Source organism: Anarrhichthys ocellatus, unplaced genomic scaffold, assembly GCF_004355925.1.
Source record: "Anarrhichthys ocellatus isolate YVR2014 unplaced genomic scaffold, GSC_Weel_1.0 scaffold31, whole genome shotgun sequence".
In the NCBI taxonomy this organism is placed as follows: domain Eukaryota; kingdom Metazoa; phylum Chordata; class Actinopteri; order Perciformes; family Anarhichadidae; genus Anarrhichthys; species Anarrhichthys ocellatus.
Genome location: NW_022280061.1, coordinates 5,503,617 through 5,526,277, shown reverse-complemented (window position 1 = coordinate 5,526,277; position 22,661 = coordinate 5,503,617). Strand labels below are relative to the sequence as shown.

At 42.5% G+C, this 22,661-nt stretch overlaps 2 protein-coding genes and 1 pseudogene across 2 annotated transcripts in view; 1 reads left to right on the top strand and 2 right to left on the bottom strand.

Annotated features, from left to right (window-relative positions):
- Positions 1 to 822: 822 nt before the first annotated feature.
- LOC116392733 (prostaglandin D2 receptor 2-like) lies at positions 823 to 2,202 on the bottom strand (annotated as a pseudogene).
- A 3,114-nt stretch (positions 2,203 to 5,316) lies between these two features.
- Positions 5,317 to 12,963, top strand: vwa11 (von Willebrand factor A domain containing 11). The gene is made up of 15 exons (XM_031864441.1): positions 5,317 to 5,321; positions 5,685 to 5,829; positions 6,043 to 6,136; positions 6,421 to 6,549; positions 7,616 to 7,802; positions 7,936 to 8,105; positions 8,348 to 8,460; positions 8,585 to 8,701; positions 8,810 to 8,983; positions 9,098 to 9,227; positions 9,374 to 9,529; positions 10,736 to 11,007; positions 11,174 to 11,307; positions 11,722 to 11,881; positions 12,583 to 12,963. Exons 1-15 carry the CDS (start codon positions 5,317 to 5,319, stop codon positions 12,961 to 12,963), a joined length of 2,367 nt encoding a protein of 788 aa, XP_031720301.1.
- A 1,121-nt stretch (positions 12,964 to 14,084) lies between these two features.
- The window catches only part of LOC116392818 (mucin-5AC-like), a 10,821-nt gene continuing 2,244 nt past the window's right edge, over positions 14,085 to 22,661 (bottom strand). The window contains exons 2-5 of the mRNA XM_031864582.1: positions 20,517 to 20,683; positions 20,345 to 20,435; positions 17,885 to 20,220; positions 14,085 to 17,662 (exon numbers count right to left, since the gene is read on the bottom strand). Coding sequence (XP_031720442.1) covers positions 15,581 to 17,662; positions 17,885 to 20,220; positions 20,345 to 20,435; positions 20,517 to 20,683 — 4,676 coding nt within the window. The 3' untranslated portion in view covers positions 14,085 to 15,580. The remainder of the gene's footprint in view (positions 17,663 to 17,884; positions 20,221 to 20,344; positions 20,436 to 20,516; positions 20,684 to 22,661) is intronic.

Below are 22,661 nucleotides of genomic sequence, written 5' to 3'. Positions count from 1 at the left end.
ATATGTTTGACAATACTTAAATGTAGTCAAAATGCAAATATTGGAGTTTGTTCCTAGATACATAATATAACATGAAGAGTCTACAGCTTCTGGTTCTGTGAGGCGGTACAGCAATGCTTTTAGCTAAATGCTACCATCCACTAGCTAACATGCTCACAGTAATAATTCCTACATGGGGATGTTTAGCAGGTTTAATGTAAAATTTGTTTTGCAGATGCTCTGTCATAAAGTGTAGGAGAAATTTAAATGAACATCTGATGAAGACGCTAGATAGAAAGTTAAGGGCTCACCCAGTTATTACAAATCATCCTGGAGGGGGACATAACTGTCTGTACCAAATGTTATGCTTACCCTTATGTTCTAACCTGTCCAATGAAAGTTAAGGCATCCCTAACCTCAACCTCACAAATCTCACCATGGTACTAGATAAAGAGTCAGCGGCTCACCGAAGCTACAATTCATCCTGTTTGGAATACATCTTAAATCTTTACCAGATTTCACTGCAATCCATCCAATAGTGAAGGTATTTTAATAAAAAACACAAACGTCGATGTCATGCTGGCACTAGAGGAAATGTTAGGGGACAACAAAAGTCAATAAGATTCATCACTGGGTACCACAAATTTCAGAAACAATTTCATGACAATCCATCCAATAATTGAAATATTTTAGTCTGGACCAACATGGTGGATGAACAAAGCAACAGATCCAAATTGCAATCCCTAGAGCCAGCTCCTAGCATGGCTAAAAATACTCTACATTGTACTGCTAATTCCTGTTCCACATGCTTTTTTTGTGGCCACAGCTTTGATGTGTTAGGTTTTAGCTATGATCCAGTTCATCTTTTCTTTCTTGTCTTGAATGCTCAAATGAGTGTCTTCGAGGAAAGGGCGGTTGACTGTCAGGTGATTGAGAGGGTGATTGTGAACCCTTTGGTGACCCTGGCGTCGCAAGGCTCACATCTCGACTGCTCTTCCGTCTAATATGAGCTCTTAAACTTCTCCCTGGTACAATCAGTAACCCCCCTCCCTCCTCTACCAGACCGTCAAACACTGCTCTCAGACTCGTATTCACACAGAAATTGGGACAGCTGAAGGCATAGAGAATGGGGTTCAACACGGGGTTCAAGAATGAAAAGGTTGTGGCCAAGGGGAGCCCCTCCTCCACCAGATCGAGATTTTTGAGCCAATACTGGGCTGTCACTTCAATCACGCAGAGGATGTGATAGGGGGCCCAGCACAGAACAAATGCTGCAATCACAAATGTCACCATCTTGGTGAAGTTCTGGGACAGCTGACTGTGATTGGTCTGATTAGGGGTAGTGGGGGAAATGGTGGCAGGTGTCAGGGATAAAGATGGATCGGAGGCCCGAGGCTTGAGAAAGATATTAGTGTTTTTGTGCGTGTAGGGGTATTCATAGTGCTTGATGCCCCAATTTTGTTGGACGCAATCAGTGCATCAGTGAGCCTGCTGGAACTCTGCTTCCTCCTTCTGCTCCTGTTCCTCAGGGTGAGAACAATTTGAATGTAGCTCCCTGCATTGACCACTAGGGGAAACAGGAACGCAAGCAGCAACTTGGAGATGGCTGTTGCTGCCTGCCTGACTTTGCAATCTATCTCCAGAGATGATGTATACAAGGCAAAATTATGATAGCACAGTTTCCTCCCATCCTGTTTCTCAGTCACTGAGCGGAACAGGCAGTAAGGTATTGTATTAATGGCGGCCCACAGCCATCCCAACACACACACCTTCCAAGCTCCTGCCACTGAGCGATGATTCTGGCTCCACACCGGCTTGGCTGCCAGAAGCCAGCGGTCCACTGATATGGCTGCCAGCAGGAAGGCTGACACAAACATGTTCAAGAAGAAGATGGAAGCCTGTGTTTTGCAAAGTAGGCTGCCGAGCTCCCAACTATGTGAGGACGAAAGGTAGAAGGTGAAGCGTCAGAGTTGCCAGGAAGTCAGAAGTTGCCAGGTTCAGCACCCATACAGAGGCCACTGTGCAACGCCGCAGGCAAAAGCCCACCACCCAGAGGATGAGGGCGTTCTCCAAAATTCCCAGGCAGGAGACCAGACCGTGGATGCAAACCATCACCAAGTTGGCCTATGTGTTGTTGTTGAGTGTGTGCTCCTTCATCCTCTGTAGCAGGGGACAGATCAGCTGTCCCCCTGAGGCATCTGAGGTGGGGGTCGTGTTCGACATTGGTGCTGAAGCTAATAGAGAGCTGATTAAAACCAGAGTCAGGGTTAGGAAGTTCTATTGCACACATGCTTGTTCTTGTTTGAAAGCTAAACACGTTATGTGTAGCCGATGTCTACAGTGAAAAAGATTTACCAAAACAGTGATGGTGCTGATGATGGCGATGATTTGAACAATAGATGTGCATTTGCCTGTAGACAGCTGATAGATCAGCACTCCTTTTTCTCAATTACAACAGTGACTTGATGAAATGAGCACTGTAATAATGCTTTTCTCCACCATCAAAAAACTCCTCAAGCCCATGGACACCATCTCCACATCCTTCACCACCAGCAAATGCAACTCATCTCTATCCTTCTTCAACGACAAAATCACTGCAATACACAACCAACTGGCAGCCCCCTCCCCCCCTCTACCACCCACCCAAGCCGTCAACATGACTCTCCCCTACTTCCAAGCCACTCACTCTCATCCTTCAGTTCAATCACTGAAATGGACCTCTCCTCTATACTCTCCAGCATGAATACCTCCACCTGTGCCCTTGACACCATCCCCTCTTCCTTAGTCAAGGCCTGCCTCCCCTCACTCTCCCCTCTCATCACCAACATCATCAACTCCTCACTGTCTTCTGGTCTCATACCCCCCACACTCAAGATCGCTGCTGTCACCCCCGTGCTGAAAAAACCTGGTCTTGACCCCGACATCCCCAACAACTACCAGCCCATCTCCAACCTCCCCTACCTGTCCAAAGTCCTTGAGAGAGCTGTTGCATCACAACTCAAGTCCCACCTCAATCTCCATAATCTCTACGAACCCTTCCAATCCAGCTTCCGTTCAAAACACAGCACAGAAACCGCCCTACTGAAAGTCACAAATGACATACTTCTCTCTGCTTACTCTGGCTTGCTCACCATCCTCATCCTCCTTGACCTCAGCGCCGCCTTTGACACCATCAACCACTCCATCCTCCTCTCACGTCTCCAGTACTCCCTTGGCATAACTGGCACTGCCCTCTCCGGGTTCACCTCATATCTCTCAGACCGACATCAATTAATTGCAATAAACAACTGTAAATCCTCTACCTCCCCAGTCACCCACGGTGTCCCCCAAGGTTCCGTGCTTGGTCCCCTCCTCTTCATCATTTACATCCTTCCCCTTGGACAAATCATGTGTCGTCATGGTCTCAACTTCCACTGCTACGCTGACGACACCCAACTCTACTTCTCCACCAAGACCATCACCTCCGTCACCCACTCCACTCTCACCACCTGTCTCACTGATATAAAATCATGGATGCAACAGAACTTTCTCAAACTCAACTGCAATAAATCTGAAATACTCATCGGCCCTAACTCCCTCACCCGTTCAGCCCAGCCCTTCTCCCTCAACATTGATGGCTCCATTGTCACCCCCTCCACCCATGTCCGCAACCTCGGTATCATCCTCGACCCCACCCTCTCTTTCCTACCCCACGCAAACCACATCACCAAGACTGCCTTCTTTCACCTCAGGAACATTGCACGCCTCCGACCTTCCCTGTCCTCTGCCACCACTGAAATTCTCATCCATGCCCTCATAACCACCAGACTCGACTACTGCAACAGCATCCTCTATGGTTCTCCCAACAAAATCCTCAATAAACTCCAATATGTTCAGAACTCTGCCGCTCGACTGCTCACTTCCACCCGCCGCTATGAACACATCACCCCGGTCCTTCGCAACCTCCACTGGCTCCCGGTCAAATACAGAATAGACTTCAAAATACTACTCACCACCTACAAAGCCCTAAACAACCTGGCCCCTCCCTACATTTCAGACCTCCTCCCCCTCCACGCCCCAACCCGTTGCCTCAGGTTCGCCGGTGCTAACACTCTGAAGACCATCAGGACCAAGCGCTGGACCTGGGGTGACAGGGCCTTCTCAGCTGCTGCACCTCCCCTCTGGAACGCCCTCCCCATCTACATCCGTGAGGCTCCCTCCCTATCAACATTCAAACAAGCCCTCAAAACCCACCTCTTCAACCTCGCCTTCACCCCTTAACCCCTGCACCCAACCCTCACATTCCGCACAGCTTCTCCAATTATTTTTTTTTTTTACCAAAATGTTCTGTTTGTTTGTTTTGTTTGCTCCTCTGTCTTTCTTTTTTTTTTGTTTTGTTTGTTTGTTATGTTTGTCTTTGCCCTGTAAAGCGTCTTTGGGTATTTTGAAAAGCGCTATAGAAAATCGATTTATTATTATTATTATTATCGTCAGGCTTGTTAATCTTAATTGATCAATTACAAATCTATTGAAAACAAAATGTATAAACCTTACCTTGAAAATTAATAAAACCTTATCAAATGCAATTAAGTTGATACTTGTAAGAAATGAAATCAACATGACTGACATGATTACAGGAGATGAATCTTCTTGAACAGTATATTAGTCTTGTCAGCAGAAGACTACTGTGCTCTGCTGTGACTCATATTTGGTACAACAGTCTCCTATGGTTAACTTTTATTTTTTTTTAATAACAAGAGCAAGAAAGACATAGTGCTGGGGCATTTCATGTATGATATATTTACATCCTGTGCTACAGCCTTTCAAGTTGCATGACACACTAACATAATTGGGCTACACATACAGTTGAGTATCACGCAATACACTGAAAACACCATAATATACGAGTGTATACTTTTTCCTTTCCTATTCCTCATTCTCTAGTCACCCAATTGAGAAAAAAAACATTTACACTACACTGTCCCTTTGATTCAGACAACATGTCTAATCCTGTTGCTGTGTCTAAACACATACCAGCTCTTGGGCAACTACACTTGCTTAGTTAAGCAATACTGTCAGAGAATGCTTGAGAACTCAAGCAGATACTAGCTTGCCAATCTGCCAAAAAAGTGAAAGTTTTTCAACCTCAACCTCAAGAACGAAATAAAAATATTGTAAAAGAAATGTAAGCAAACCCATCTGCTCTCTCTTAGTTTTACACTATATTGTCTGACCTATCATATTCTGGGACCTGCTGGGGAATTTCAGCTATTTAGAGTCACACTGCTCTCACTTAGTGTTCTTCTCGGTTGTAAATTCATAATTTCAGGTGATATGGTTGTGTCAAAACTTAGTTATATGAGGTACACTTTGGAGTAACATACAAGAAGTAGCTAACATGTGGAACATCTAGTAGAATTAAATGACTTAAGTGCTGCCATTGTATTCTTACATACAGCCATGGTCCCATACTTAGTCACATCGCCTCATACTGACTGCATAGATGAGGTTAACTCGGCCCCATGTCTGCACATGAATACAGACATGAATAAATGTGTCCATGACACAATGCTGACGGGACTGCTGTCCCATGCAAATATAAATTGCATAAATAGTCAAAACAAAACAACTGTTATTACAGGGCAATGAAATTTGGGACAATGTGCACTGCTAAGCTTTAAAAATGATTTGCTCTTACAGTTATTACTTGTGAAAAACTCTTTTAGTGCTCCACACCACTTCAACTCAGAGGCCTTTCTGGAGGGACGTGGCCTAATCATGGAGGGTATCGTGGCCATTAAGGCTAACATTCGCAGAGAGAGCTTCCAGGCTGCCAGGGAAACACTGGGCAGAGTCCTTCATACACTACAGGTAAGAAGGGTAGAAAGAAACTGCTGGCTATAGAAAGGTTAAAGGGCTGTGTGAGGAGGAAATAGAGTAACAGAGAGAAATATATATTGGACGACAGAATAGTTAGGTTAGACGAGGCAGAATGAGCGAGGAAGGAGACTGAATAGAGAAACCATAACTCTGTCTATGTGTACGGATACAAGTGTGAATGTGTGTCTTTCCATTCACTGTCAGGACTTCTACAGCCACAGTAACTGGGTGGAGCTGGGATACACCGAGCCATACATCAACCTCATACGCCCAGACCTTCCTCTGGAAAACCTGGCAGGTGTGTGTGCGTGTGTGTGTGTGTCAAACACATAACTATGGACATATCTCTGTGGGTTGGGTAACATGTCATAAAGTAGACTATATCCATATTTCTGTAAATAAAACTCCACCTGGGAGCATATCTACAGGCCAAAGAGCAGAGTGTGTTGTTTTGTCTTGCCATGCTATGGTCACAAAGAGTACTTCATTCTGATTGGCTGCTGTGTGGCATTATTTTCAGATAACCAAAGAACAACCTAAATATTATTAATTGTGGATATTGTGTACCTTTTGCTTGTGTAGATGTCAACACTGCCACCTGCAGTGACTGTGCCAGTGGAACGTGTCCCAATTCCATCCTGCCCAACATCCTGAAAGAAAAGAAACTCACATCAGGCTATATGGGAATCTTCTCAGCTGCCAAGCCCAAAGGTATCAGTGAAAGACATGTCTCCAAACCATATTCACATATTGTTAGCACTGGAGCCTGTGCATCACGTTTTAATCACCCTCAAGGTGGGAATAAACTAATTGAATAAGTAAATATTATAAATATATATTTATTAATATATAAAATAAGAATATTTCACTTCCTAATGACTAAACAGGTTACAGTAAGGAATTTTTGACTGGTTCGGATTTCTGGTCAATTCCATATGCATCTATATGACCTAGAAAAGTAAACAAAACCATCTGCCAGATGATTGTCTATTTCTATATATACTTACTCGTAATACTTCTTAATACGAAATCAGACAAAATAATGCAAGTTTACCAGAAAGTACTTCAGTCCAGATGCCAGTGGGGCCTCCTTTATCACAGACAGACCCAGATACGCAGCCTTCAACCTGCCGTCGGAAGCTCCAGCGGGAGGAAACTGATTTACTGGCTTTAGGAAAATAATATTTGTGTTTGCTAGAATGCTGATTCATGTATGTGGCTCAGTCGAGTCCTACACCCTGAAGTAATAGAGTAATAAGATGAGGAGATTGATACCATTCTCACATCTGTCAGTCCATGGCAGTCACTTCCTGGAGTCTTGTGATCATGAGGTTTCCAGGCAACCAGCAGAGACGATAGGAAGTCACTGCTCCTTGCCAAGAAGTAGTTCCGTACAACTGCCAATGAAACATCATTGTCACACTATGTTTTTGTACGAATTAAACAAATGAGATGTAAAATGTTAATCAGTAAGCTTTATAGGTATTGGGTTACCTTTGGACAGAGCCAGGGTAGCTGTTTCCTCCTGTCTCCAGGCTCATCTGACATTCAAGATGCCCCAGATGTTATTGGGTTTTAATGACGGATTGAAATCCAGATGCAACTATCATACAGCAGTTATGTACCTGGAGTACAAAACAAATATGATTCAATTCTGCCATGGACTACAGTCTAACCAGAAAAGCACACTTGAGTACATGACAGGCACAAGTCCACTATGAATAGCAATTTGAACCATGTCCCAGTTCAACCGCCTGTCCCTTCTGCTCTTTGCCAGGTAAATGTAGCCATGGAGGGGCAGCTGACCTGACTAGCACAGCAGAACCTCGCGGAGGCATCAGCAAAGATGAGCGCCGCTCGGACAACGTGGCCCTCCACAACGCTGCAGTGAATGCAGCCACAGACGCCAGCCTCCAGCTGCTGGAGGACATCCGGTTAGCTGCTGGGGACAATGACTTTCTGAGGTATGACGTTCAGATATCTCCATCTCGAATTGATGTAGACTCTCAAAGTTTTACTTAATGATTTCACCGTCCAGACATGGGGGTGATTCAGTTTACCTGACCTTTAATTCTCCACTCTCTCTCTTTCTCACAGAATGATGGGGATTGCTCGCTCATCCGTCGTATGTTTTGTTATTGACACCACTGGCAGTATGTCAGATGACATCAAGGAGGCCAGGGAGGTCGTCTACGAAATAATTGACAGCAAAAAAGGAACGCAGGACGAGCCATCCGAGTACATCCTGGTACCATTCAATGACCCCCGTATGGACTCTTCTACCTTAGTGATTATCTAGAAAATCATTAGTTGTCTTAGACCCCTGGTGGTTTGATAATGCCATGTTATGCAGTATATCTAATGCTTGGCCACATAGTTGTAACACTAGTTAACAATTAGTGTATGATCTTATGTAATGTAGAGATACGAACAGTTACATTAAGTCAAAAATACCTTGAGCCACAGGTTAGTCTTGGCACTTAGCCCCTTCTCTGTGCTTTATATGTAGATTTTGGACCTCTGATCAAGACAACAGACTCCGATACGATGAAAAGAGAAATCTCTAAGCTCAGAGCGAGCGGAGGTGGTGATATCCCTGAGATGTGCCTGTCAGGACTTCAGGTACTTATACTATAATCTTTAATAACTTGGGTGGCTGTTGATGTTCCAGATATTTTTCATGAACCCCTTGAATACTGTGGTGATGCAGAAGGAACTGAGAAGGTTGATTGTCTTATTTCTCCAGTTGGCTCTCACCGGTGCTCCTGACTCCTCCCACATCTATGTTTTTACTGATGCTCAAGCCAAAGACATTGCCCTCAAGGCCACTATTGTTTCTCTCATCAGGAGCTCCAAGTCAACGGTAAATACTGACCAACACCTAAAGATGCCCTGTGTTCATTCAGTTTACTTAAGTGAATTTAACTTGAAAGGCTGGGGGTGTAATCTCCACATTTAATGATTTCCACAGGTGTCATTCTTTATGACCGGGCCCAGCAGGAGGAGCCGTCGTTCCCTCTGTGCTAGCTCCTTTGAAGACTACAAGGACCTGGCTTTGGCTTCTGGAGACCAGGCCATCCAGGTGTCTAAGAGTCAGTTGCCTCAGGCCACAGACGTCATCCTTGACACCTCCACTTCAGCTCTGGTAAAACTACACAGTTCTAATAGTATATTCTGTACTATCTGAAGCATGTAGCCTTCAGTGGTTGGTACAAAAGTGGCAAATCATCTGGCTCTTCTTTTTTCCCTTCTCTCTCAGGTGACAGTTCTTCAGCGAGCAAGGAACCCTGGGCAGAAGGAGATATTTCCCTTCATGTTGGATGAATCTCTGAAAAATATCATCTACATCACAGGGCAATCCATTACTTTCACGCTGACCAACCCTGCAGGTAACAAATCATTTTGATTTGCAGTGTTTGCACCGGTTTAAGACAATGTAAATGCTTCACAATCATTGGGTTTCTTTTTTTGTCCTGCTGAGAATATGATTGTGATACATATTCATGAATAATGAATGAATGACATCAATTTCCAGGTGTGAGCCAGAACCACAATGAGGCCAGCGGTAAACTGGGGACCATACGCACAGTGGGCAATCTGTGGAGAATTCGTCTCCACGCTGACAACAAATCAGGGACCTTCGGGGGACCTCATCCAGGCTACGCAGTACTCAGTGGGCGTCCACAAGCAGGTACAATACATTCAATAGAGCAATGATGGTGTAATTAAGAGTCTCTAGGAACTCTAGGATACTTGCTAGTGAATGTTTATATCTTTTAATGTAATTATATTTTCCAATCTTAAAGATGTCTCATGGGACAATGGGTGGTCTCTGTGCAAGGATAGCATCATCTAGTGGTGAAAAATAAGTGACAAGCTTCTTGTTGCGTAATGGTCTAGCTCAGGCAGACAGAAAGATCATCTTTAAAGCTCCTATTCCTAATATAATATTATCGACAAAAGATCACATGACTACTTGTTTGTAAAAGAATGAATATTCAGAGATAATAATCACCTGACTCTGCAGTCCCCCTCAGCTCTTTTAGAGTTTTAGCGTCCTTTCTCAAACATAACTAATAACAGAGTGGATGTTGGACTCACATTTGCCAGATGTACAGAAACACGGCTCTGAACAAATGCTAAATCTTGCACTTGCTTTGTGTCTGCTGGGTGTGTATATTAGCAACTGTTTGCTAAAAAGTTTGCCATAACATATGGTGACCAGATTTCCTGGTTTGTCCATGATCGGACCAGTTTCAAGCTGGTTGGCCCGAATCTCCTCAAACATCTGTAAAACACTAAAAAGTCCCAGTTTTCTCCACAATTAAATTAAATTATTACCTAATTCAGTATCAAAACATAAACACCTTTTGACAGAAATCAGTAGACTAACGGTTAGCTCTCATGCCAAAGAGAAAGGTTAAGAGCTACAGGGGGCTTACTTCTTTATTCTTAAAGTACCGGGCATCAAAAATCTGCACACACTGCAAGAGTAGCCTACTATTTAGATCACACACGGTGGAAATGTCCATATGAAAAATCATATTCAGACGGCAAAACACATGACGTGCATAAGTGCTTTCATATGCGCATGTACGTTCGGCACACTTAAGGGTCCCGGTTTGAAAATATGGTCACCCTACCGTAACAACTTTATAAGGTGAGAACATGTCTGATTACAGCCGGGGTCCACTGCAAGAAGAAATCCATTATTGCTTAAAATAAGACTTATCTGAACATTTTAGGCCCAATCAAACATGATTGTTTGATGATTATGAAGCATCCTTCCAGCCCCCATTCCCCAAAACATCTAATGTCACTTTTTGCCATGAAAATGAATGTTCCTCATGTTTTTGTCCCTACCTTACATCTGAACTTCTCTCTTCTGGAAACCCAGGCCAGCCGGCCACTCTGATGCTCTCAGTAATGGGTAGGAAAGGTCCGTCCTCGATGACCATAGGAGATGTTGCCCTAGTAACTGTGTCTGGTCCTGAGACTGTTAGAAATAGCACAACAAGTGACATGGGCAACGGAGACATTCTGGTGACTGTTGACGGTGTCCCTGAGGGGGAGTTTGTGGTCATCCTTAAAGGAACTGACAAAGTGTCAGGCAGTGAATTTCAGAGACAGTCTACCACCCAGATGTCCATCTCTAAAGTGAACATCAAGGTTGGTTTCTTCGCTTCCTATTCATATCCTGTGTACACACTCAAGCAGGTTTTGTTTTAATTAAACTAAGATGAATGAATATAAACACTTTTGTAGTATGTAAGAACAATTTCACTCTTCTTTACCTGTTTTGTTTTTTATTCTTTCACTTCCATTTTACATTTAGGCTGTGGTGGACAGCAGTATGGAGCCAGGAAAAACCTTCTATCTCCCCTTCAGTGTCATGACCAAGGGCTCTGGTGGTCAATACTCCATCAGCGCCAGAAACGACAAAAGCTTCCCCATGTCCAACCCAGCCAGGTGAGGAGAAGCAGCTAAGAAATATTCGTCTGTTAAATATCCTTATTGGTACTGACACATCTCTAAATGTACCCAGTCTGCTGCCTGAAGCTTGGGGCAAAGTTACATCCGAGTGGAGTACCTTTGTGCAACCCCACCCACTAGTTGGAGTGAAGGCCACAGGCAGGCTTAAGGCAGCAGTATGCTCTGTTACAACTGCTCAGATTAGGGGGCACCGTGTCCAACTATTTCTGTAATTTTCCGGAATCAATGATCCGACATCTACACCCCATTCACATCGTGACTGGTCATTTGTGTGGAGGTTAAAAGTAAGCTGAGTCTGAACTTCCTCTAGCGTGGATTTAAACTTTTAATAGTATTCACAGTAATAGCTCCTTTAATCACAAAGTGTATTTTTCTGTCTTCTCTCGACAGTCTCACCTTGACAACTGGACAATATGCTAATTCTACTATAACCATCACGTCACCTGCCGACACACCATCAGGCACTGACGTCACTCTGACTCTGGAAGCCAAGTTGTCCAGTGGTGTTGACTCCAACTACGTCGTTTTGAGATTCTCTGTTGTTAACAAGGTAATCAGACACCTGTTGGATTACACAGATGGAAACAGTGAAATAAACTAGTGAAGAGAGTGCTGCAGGATTGAGTGCAGAAACCCAGGAATGAGTCGGCATTATCCATCTTCTGGTTCCCTTTCTTGTTTTGAATGGATTTTTGGATAGATGCCTGGAATAAGTTATGTGGTTAATACAGTTTAAGATTTTTTTTATAAGTTTTGTTTTACCATTTAAATACGTCAGTAAATACCCGACTCGTGAACTTTGAAGCTTTTACGCGTCATAAAAAGGCGGTTACTAACAATTGGCTCAACGAGAGTTCAAAAGGTCATCAAACTGACCACCAGTCTGCCTTTAGCTTCGTGGTGGTGACGTGAAGTCATGCGACCATGGTCTGCTGTTCCTTTGTGAAGATTACTGAATTAGACGTGTAAGTATCGTAAACATATGTTTGCCACCGAGTTTATTTTCTGCAATAATCCAAAAGCCAATGGAAAAATCCCATTGGCTTCTGTTGAGGGAACCAACCTTCCAGGTTGGCCTACAAAAATACATCATCACTCCAGCACTCCATTACAATGTTTTTGAACATAGAGCCACAAAGATGGCTTTTACAGATGCACTTCTTCAAAATGTATACAATTATTCACCATATCTGGCTTTTGCTGTGATTCATGAATTAAATAATACCTTTTGTTTTCCTCTTCTCGGTCCAGATTACAGATTTTGTTCCGCCCTTGTGTGAAGTGGTTCACGTGCTGGCTGATGATTGCCCTCAAGATGTGTGTCAGTGTGAACCTTTCCAGTGGGAGCTGGCGGCCACCCTTACAGACGGAAATGGTACCGGAATAGAGAGCGTTTCCCTGCGCCAGGGCAGTGGAAACTTCACAACCACTTTTCTGAGTGATCCCATCATTCAGGCCAACTACACAGCATCCTGCTGCTCGCAGATCGTTGAGTTTGTAGCTGTAGATAAATTTGGAAATGTGGGCAAGTGCTATCACTCCATTGTACGCTCTGCAGGCCCTCCTGCCTTAACTGTGTCACTGCCACTGTGGTTGTGCCTGCTGGTATCTGCCTTTGTAACAAGGTTTTGAAGGGCTTAAGTTAGGTTGACTTTGCTCTGCATCAGGTATTGGATAAACCGTTTTATTAAATCGGTTTTAAACGGTGGTTATCTAATGCTCAGATATCCTGCTTAAATAAAGGTGAGCACTGATAAGCAAACAGATGAATGTATGCTTATGTTTTCAGAAATTTAATATTTCTGATAAAAATAAAGAAAACATTTAGTTGTATAGTTAAATATTTTTCTCGTGTTTGCAACGGGTTAGCTAAAGTTTGAGCATGAAGCAAGACTCATCTTTTAAACACATATACTGCCAAAACACACATTTGTCAGTTATCTTTGATGGACAGATTGTTAAGGAATAAGCATTTAATTTGTTGCCCAAAGGTAACAAAAGGCTCCCTTTTCATGGTAACATATTTTTTTGTGTAGTGCATAGTATACAGTTGGCATATGGTGGGTTCTGATATTTTTCCAACAAATCAATAATATTCAAAAGGAAATGGGCAAATGGACCTTCTCTAAATAATACAATATGTTCTGTAACATTCCATTCACCTCCACTGCACTATAATGGGGGCAGAAATGTGTTTCATATACCTTTGGGAGAAACAACCATAGTGAATACTCATGTCGGTTGCAACGTGTTCATCATTCTAAATACATATCGCCATATAAAAATGAAGGCATTTCAATATTAACCTAGAGTGCATTGGATTGTTTTAATTCAACTCATACGATGAGCCCTTCATCAGATGGAATGAGCACAGTACGCCTAAAGGATACGGACACGAAGTGCTTGTGTTAGTTGTTTTGTTCAACACAATAACTGCAGGTTATTATTTTACACGAATATAAAACTAATCACAGCTGTATGGCAAGTGTCAAAATTGAAAAAAAACCAAAAAAAAAAAAAAAAAAAAAAACTTGCCATGTATTAGAATAAATGGTGCACTTGCCCTCAAAATAAAGTTATCCTCAACAATGCATTGCGTAAAGAATAGTCTTTCATTCATTCGGTTTTCAAATAATATACATTTTCTGAAATGGAAATGTTCTTACTAAAGAAAATGACCAAGTAGACCTACATCGGCAAAAATGATTTCAAACAATAATATAAGTTTCCTGACAAAAGTACACAGAAGGGGATCAGTTTGACGCCTCTACATTTATTACCTCTTTTCTCAAATGACAGGATCAAGAAAATATACATCTCAATAGCACTGAAATAAACGTAAATTCAGAATATTTACAAATTCTTACATGGTTTGATGTCTAAAACTGTTTAAATGAAGTTAGCGCTTTTAGAAAAAGGAAAAACAAGATGGAAATAGGATTTACCAAAGCAATGACATCGATTCTGTCGCTTGTAATACAGCAGAATGTTAGACGCAATGACAATATGAGACTTCTGCTCAGCTCTTTAAACATTATTGCACAACCAGTACAATAAATCCTCGTTACCAGAAGTGAAAGGCAATGTCATGAAAAAAATTCAATATAATGAATCGTAATTGCATTCATACGATTTACGTTTTTAGAAGTAAATAACAATACTTACAAATACTTCTTATGCATGTTCCAGCTGTCAGAATGTCACTTTAACGTGGTGAAAGGAGGTGATCTAAACGTTTTTGATAATAGGTATACGCTACCATTTAGAGCTTGGTAGTAAAACAATTCAAGCGATATCACAACAGCAAGAGATTTGAACATATTTGCTGGGGTTATTTTAAAATGATGACAGTAAAACTGTGTCATGCAGATGTTTGCACTATAACCCATATCCAAAACAGCTGTTTCATGTACATCATAAAGGCTATATTGAGGTTAGTGTCAGATTAACATTTGCATTTTTAAATTACGCAACAAAATCTTTTGATATCACTTGTTCAATCAACAAACTAGAAATGAATGGTTGAAATGCACCATTAGTCTCAAGATCACATTTACTGAGGACATGACTACTTTAGCATGTGTGTATTCTTAACAACCGACCAAAGTTTAAGACATTGTCAGAAATCTTCATTCACGTCTCCACTATGCAATGGGCTTAAAGTGCCCTAAAGAAAGAATTAAAAAAATAGATTTGTTCTTTTGATGCACAGCTGTGAGACTTATCACTCCGAGCATAGAGACAATAGGTTTAGCTTAGCATAGCAGAGAAATTGGGAGCAGAGGGAACTGGCAAGCCTGGCTAAGTCCAAGGCCTCCAAAGCTCTTCAACGAACATGTTTTGAATGATTTTTTTAGTATCTGCATGCCTTGTACAATTTAAAAAAAGTTTTACAGGTCCTGCATCCAATCTCCTCCCTGCTCTCGTTCCACACACGGAAGCGTGACATTGATACTAATCTTCTCATCCAACTCTCGGAAAGAAAACAAAAACGCGTATTTCCTAAAATGACAAACTAATCATTCGAGTCTTCATAAACACAAAACAACAAAATCCCCCTTTGATACGCACATCATGAAAAATAAAATGAAATGAAATTCTCTATTGGCATTACATAGCAAAACAAAAAACAAATCCTCATCAGATTCTTTACACAAAAAGCAGTCTCATGTTACAAGACTTTAGATCTCTCTCCTTAATTACATTGACATTCTCACTGGAGCAGGGTGGCAGCTTGGATGTCCATCTCTCATAGTACTTTATGTACATTTTTTACATGCTTTTTCAGGTGGCCTGACTGTGTGAAGTTCTTGGGACAGTGGGGGCAGGAATGAGGTTTCTCCCCTGTGTGGATATACTTGTGCCTTTTCAGGTTATTGAAGTCTAAAAATCCTTTCCCACAGAATGGACACCAGTGTCTCTTCTCCCCATTATGCCACCTTAAATGCACATTTAGTTCTACCCTCCTTGCAAATTTCTTTTCACAGAGGTTGCAATGGAATGGTTTCTCTCCTGTGTGCATCCGTATGTGGGCTTCCACATCTCGTTTTGTGAAGAACCCCTTGTTGCAAATCTGGCAGATAAAAGGTTTAAGCTTCCTGTGCACCATCTGGAGGTGTTTGGTGAGGCCGAAACGGTAGACAAAGCCCTTCCCGCACTGCTGACATATATGGATCCTACCATTGCGGTGCACCCTGCCATGCCGTTTAAGACCTTTTGAGTCTGGGAACCTCTTCCCACAGAGCGTGCACGAGAAAGGTCGCCGACCTGCGTGGAGACTAACATGGCTTTCCAGGGCAGCAACGCTGCTGAGGACACGGCCGCACTCGCCACACTGGTTCTTAAGCAGTCTCCTACCAATGACTGATAAAGGCTGTAATGGTGATACAACAGGTGGTGCTGAGACAGGTATAGGGAGGAGAGAAACACTGGCTGGGAAAACAAATGCATGATCGTGCAATCTAAGTGATAACGGCGGCTCTTTCTTTCCCCCTGCCATGGGTGCTTTACTGGCTGAAATTCTAGGAGGAGTCCACACCGCTTTAGCTGTACATTTCCTCACAGCCTCACAGCTAGCACGGTTCTCTGCTAACTGGCCTGGTTTTGCTCCATTCAGCAATTTTGATTGACTAGAATTTGTCAATTTAGCTATTGTTTTGGCTTTTGCCGCTTTAGCCAACTTCTTAGCATCCACCACTATTAATTTCTGTTTAGGACCAGTACCATCTTGAATTAATCTGGGTTTCTTAGCAGGAGTGGACTCCCTTGTCTTTCTAGGACTGACACAATCTTTAGCCAATTTAGGCCACCTAACACTTGAGGAACCCGTTTCACTCTTAGTGTTTTTATTGCTAGCACTGTCTGTAGTTATGCTATACCTAGGACTGAAGGAATTGGATTCACTTTTATTCATCTTACTGCTAGAACCATTTTTAGGTAAGGTACACCTCCTACGGCAAAAAGAAGATGATTCATCAACAGACACTTTAGTTGTAGTACCATTTTTACTTAAACTTGACGTCTTTTGACGCACAGATTTAGCTTTTTTAGGAATAGCATCATCTCTACTCGAACTAGTCCTCTTAGGACTCAAAGAAATGTTTTTGGTATTTTTAGAGCTAGCCCTCCGAGGACTCACAGAAGTGGACTTTGTCTTTTTAGGGTTTGCACTTTCTTTAATTGAGCTAGACATCCTAGGACTCACAGAAGTGGACTTTGTCTTTTTAGGGCTTGCACGTTCTTTAATTGAGATAGACCTAGGACTTACAGAAGTGGACTTTGTCTTTTTAGGGCTAGCACTCTCTTCCATTGCTGTAGACCCCCTACGACTCACAGAAGTGGAATTTTTAGTTTTGGAGCCTACACTATGTGCACCTGAACTAGACTTCCTGGGAGTCACAGGAGCAGATTTTCTAGCAGCCTTAAACCTTCTAGAACTGATAAAAGACGGTTCACTAACATTCTTCTTCGGTCCAACATCCGCTTCGCGTAGTCCAGATCTCCTAGGACTAACAGCAGTGGGGTCATTAGTTGTCTTTTTAGGAAATGCAACATCTTCAACTGCTCCTGGGTCTTTTGGGCTGATGGGTATAGGTTCTCTAGTTGTGTCTTTATTTTTTGGACTTACATTCTCAAGCCTACTTTTTTTAGGGTTTACAGTGGGGGTCTCTGTTGCTTTGCATGGTTCTGAATTAGTTTCAGTTCTTCTAGCTTGCAAGCGAGTTTTGAGATGACTTCGGAGTTGGGCTACAAGGGATTTTTTTTGTAACCTTTTCTTTTCACTGGTGCTGGTCTCTGCAGCTGTGGCCTTTACCGAGTCGTCAGAGGAGACCTATAACAAAAAGCATCATGACAAATTATCCTTGAATATCTATACCATCAATTAGTTTATGATTAAATTAAATGAAAACTAGAGCACAACATTGTTTATAGTAAAAAAAAAATAGTTAAAGAATATTGCATGGTTCGTTTTTCCAATATTGGGCAGCCCTAGTGTAAATAATAGTGCAATTATATTGCTTAACAGACTGAGAAATGTTGACTACTATATTACCTGTTTTGGTTCTTCCGGTACAGGTGTCACTGCCAGCTGCGCCAGGAACTGGGCTTTAGACATCTGCAAATGAGGATCAGATGTGTCCTTGGTGGTGATGGGGGTTAGATGTATTAGGGCAGCCGATTCTTCCTCTTCCATAGGTGGGTCATTAGATGATGCAAAATCTTGCACTGCAATGCTGATTATCTCCTCATCAGAATTATAAGCAGGTTCACCCGCTGTACCCTTTAGAGCTGGTTGTTCAGTCTTGTTGATGACTTTTGGGGAGTTCTCAACGACTGGTGCCGACACCTTGGATGGTGTAGATGGCCTGCTGTCAGGAGAATCTTCTTCCAAAATGACGCAGTTTTCACAGGATAACGATGCCTTCTCTTGAATGTCATTTGGCTCTTCTGACATCTGAGAGGCATTTACAAGCAACACAACAGAACTTTCTTTTAAACTGGGACAAATGTCAGTGGATAACACAAGCTTCTCTGATGGCCGTGTTGATATGACAACAGATGAAGGTTTCTCTTGTGTGGTATCTTCTTTCAAAATGGATTGACTTTCAGGAGATCCATCTGTAGGCAGTCTTGAGACTAAGACTGCTTCTTTGGCCGATACTGGAAATGGGAGCCTGGTTAATCTGACCACAGCAGAGAGTTTTTGGTTTACACTCGGTGGTACAACTGGAGACACAGAGGTTGGCACTAGCCCAACTGACATGTTTGAACTGGAACAGGTTTCTGGAGATGCATTTACCGGTTCAGAAACAGAGGCAGTTTGTTTGGGAATGTTGTACAATGTTTTATACTTCTTTTGAGACGATATTGCGGCTACTTCATCTAAAACTGTTTGTGTATCCACAGAAATGCTTAACTCCTGCGATGAAGGCGATGACACCATAACAGCAGCTGATTTTGTGGACTCTTGCGTGGCTGTCGGAACAATTGTCTGTGACTGGCGTTTACTTGATGCCACAGCTGACGCCTGTCTCGGAACTATAATTGTTATTTTTGGACGCGGTAAAGTCCCTGACTGCAGGTCAGTCAAGGTGGTGGTTGACTGTGACGGGACAACAGGAAGCGATTTCCTGGACGTAATGTGTGTTGTTTTTGGAGGAACAGAGGAAAGTGGAGGTGTTTTGAGAAGTTCACTATTTTTCTGTGCAGCAACAACTGTTGACACAACAGTAGGAAGCTGGGTTGGTGACAGTGCTTCTATTTTACGGCGTATTAATGAGGATACTGAACCTGGCATGAAAACTATTTTATAAGGTACCGCCTTAACAGGTTTGCTGGGTGCTACCGACGTTATCAGAGGACGGGGAGGAGGGTGCTGCTGCAGTGACCGTACACTTGTTGGAACTGCAGCAGTTAATGATGTCGTATTGGTTGGAGTGACTGTATGCTGTTGTTTTGGCAGGACAACCTTGATGTGGGCCTGAGCTTCATTAGTTACGGTGGCATCTAATGTCACAAGAGCGCTACCAAGTTTCTCTTTTGTCAATTGTGCAGGCTCTGCTGGGATCTCGTCCACGGTCTCTAAAGTACCCACACACTGGGTTTGAGGTGGTGCTGCCGTTCGTTGAGAAGATGTCACTGTATCTTCAGCTGTTGACTGATTCATGGCTTCAACTAATAGTATTGCATCCTGAAGAGTAACAGAGCTGCGGCGTTCTCTGGGCTGAACATTTGGAGTGTTTAGTGTTTCATTTGCAGATGAAACGTCAGTGAATGGACCCTTAATGGCCCCTTTTTCCATTTCCGTGGAAGGTTGTTGAGATTCAGATGGTTTTTCCTTTTCAGAGGAACATATTTTACTTAAAGATACTTCTGAAACAGTGAGAGAACCAATTTCTTTCACTGGACGCTGCAGATTTTTAGCTTTCTTTGGTGGCCGTCCTCTTCTACGTTGTACTGACAACTCAGGCTGGCGACTAGCCTCATTTTGTGTCACACTACTTTTTAATTCTTCACATGTTTTTCCTTTCTTGAGCGGTGTAAGCTGTGACAGCTGTTGTTCTGTAGATTCCACATCTGCATGTTGCTGAGCGTCAGCCTGTTCACTTACTGACACTTCAATCTCTCTTTGACATTGTTGGTGTTTCACCAATGGTTGCTCTTTTTCAAGGGATTCAACCTCTGATTGATGCTGAGCAACTACCAATGGGAGTTTTTCCTTCTCACTGACTTCAGACACTTCTTCCATGTTGTCTTTTATTGCAGCGAGTGAGAGGACTTGTGAATGCTCTAATTCAGAAGATTGGTTCTGAGCTCCTTGTAAACCGCTATCCATTCCCAAATAGGGCAACTCCAAGATCCCTTCATTTTCAGAGGCCTGTGGTGAACCTAGGCACAGCAGTGAGAAAGACATGTCATAGGAAACAAGAGTAACAAACCTTACCAAATTTTGTAAATCTTGCCTATGATCAAACTTTAGTTTGGAAAATAAAAGTCTCTTTTAATTCCTCACCTGCTTTTTCACTCAAGACTTGCCCACAGACAAGGGCTTCATCTTCCTCTTGCTTCAGGACAGACTGCTGAGAAGAATCATCATAAGAGTCCTGCAAAGGGACGAGAAAAAGTTAATTTTCATAGACATAAATGGGAAAATAGGTTTGTTGATTGTGAAGATACACACCCACCTCCTGTTTGACAAGTATAAAGGTCATTTGAGTAGTTCCCTCTCCATAGGTGTGGTCCTGCAAACTGTACTCCATCTGCTCATAACTGCATTGTTGCTCTTGGTTTTGCAATGATGAGTGCAGTGGTTGACATTGCTCCACCAGCGTTGTGCGGAGAGGAACAAGGTCTGGAAACAAGCATACAAAAACTGGTGATTTTTAAGAATACAGTCCTGAATCTTTATAAAAATAAAATAGGGTTATAACTGTTAATAAATGTGTTTGGTCTGACTCAAGGTAAATACATAGAAAAGAAGCATGCTAATATACAAAGAACTAGCTTGCATGATCTTCTCTGACAGCTCAAATATTGAGTAGACTCTGATGAAACAAGGGCCAGGTGCCAGACATACAGGAAACATACAAACAAAATAAAACATGCATTCATTATTTCACACAAATATGTTACTAATAAAAACAGAGTGCGGTGGGATGGTATATATAATAGGGGTGTCACGACTTTTTTTCCTGACCAATAGCCGACCCCTCGTTAACAGATCATTAACCGTTACCCAACCAGATAAGTGCCTTGATGCAGGGGTGCTGCGGCTGAAGTGCCAACAAGCTGCAGATTTGTGTCCATTTTGACGGACAAACTCATAATTAAAAGGACAATTTAAAATTAAATTCTCTTGGTTTGGTGATGGATCAATGTAGCGGGAATTAGATTTGATAATCGCATCTCAACCATCTCAATGATGGGCGACTTTTTACCCCGCTTTGGCCGATCAGAACAACTACAACAGCTCTGAATTGCTGATGTAGTCGGACAACACAATGTAAGAACCACTTCAGTGTAGGGCTGGGCGGTATGACCAAAAATGCATATCACGGTATTTTGTAAGATTCTGGCGGTTTCACAGTATTTTTTTTTCTGCGTTAAAGCATTAATTAATTAACGCCGAAAAGAACCGGCCAGCGAGCGGTGAACAGCCGTTTGTGTGGCGTGTCTTCCGTTCCGTCACTTCCTGTTTCCTTCACCTACATTCCCCTGGGTCCTAAGCCCCTCCATGTACAGCTTCTTATCACGTCTATGTACTAACGTACATTTATAACAAATACCACACATATTACGGAAATCAGCGTTGCATATGTGTCCGACCTAAATACCTTTTGTTGTTCAGTCTTTGTTCATCCTGCATCGCTCTTTTCTGTTCTTTTATTAATGTAACGTTACTGGAGCGACAGAGCCTCTCACCAGGGTTAGTTGTGGGTTGTTAATTGTTGTTATAAAGTTATAACCATGACTAGGGGTCCCTCTCAATACACTTAAGACAACTAGCTCCGTCCGTAGCGCGCTCAGCGGCGAACAATATATTTTGCTGCCTGTTGAAGAGCGACAGAAGTTGTTTCGGCTGTGCACCGGTATGACGGTATATGAAAAATTCATATCATACTGGAAATTGAAACCGGTATACTGGTTGACTGGTATACCGCCCAGCCCTAATTCAGTGCATGTATTCCTCCCTCGATTAAGGGGACTATTGCAACTCAATGTGGCTAGTTGGCAGTGGCTTTCATTTGAAAGATACACATCAGTACATAAGCTTGGTCAATACACGAACACAAGCCTGGGGTCTCATTGATAAAACAGTGTGTAGGACCCACACTAAATGTTTGCGTACGTTCAAAGGAGGAAATATACGTTCGGCAAAAAATATTCAGATTTATAAAACCTTGCGTACGCAGCCAGTGCGCAGTATCCTTTTATAAATCCCAAACCAACCTGTAGATGTGCGCAGTTGGTTCAGCCTTCCATCTCGCCCTCTACACTCCCACATTCAACCATAAATGGTCAATGCAAAGCACCGTATGAATGTTGATGCATAGAAATGAGCTGCTGATCAGAGAGTCTTTACGGAGAACCACGGAGACTACCGAGAGGAAGAACACTCGTTATCACTCAACTCTTCCATTGACACAGTCCAAACAGTGCCAGAGAATCTATTGTGCAACGTAACACATCACAAGTCTCACCGTAGTATTTATGTTTTCAGCAATCAGACTGATTGCTTACAAAATGATCGTGACAATCGGTGGTATCCACCACCCTGGGTAATATATATATATATATATATATATATATATATATATATATATATATAT

Coding starts and splice junctions, on each gene's coding strand:
- vwa11 (XM_031864441.1), top strand. Junction 9,530..10,735: donor CAGTGGGCGTCCACAAGCAG/GTACAATACATT, acceptor CTGGAAACCCAG/GCCAGCCGGCCACTCTGATG. Junction 11,882..12,582: donor GATTCTCTGTTGTTAACAAG/GTAATCAGACAC, acceptor TTCTCGGTCCAG/ATTACAGATTTTGTTCCGCC.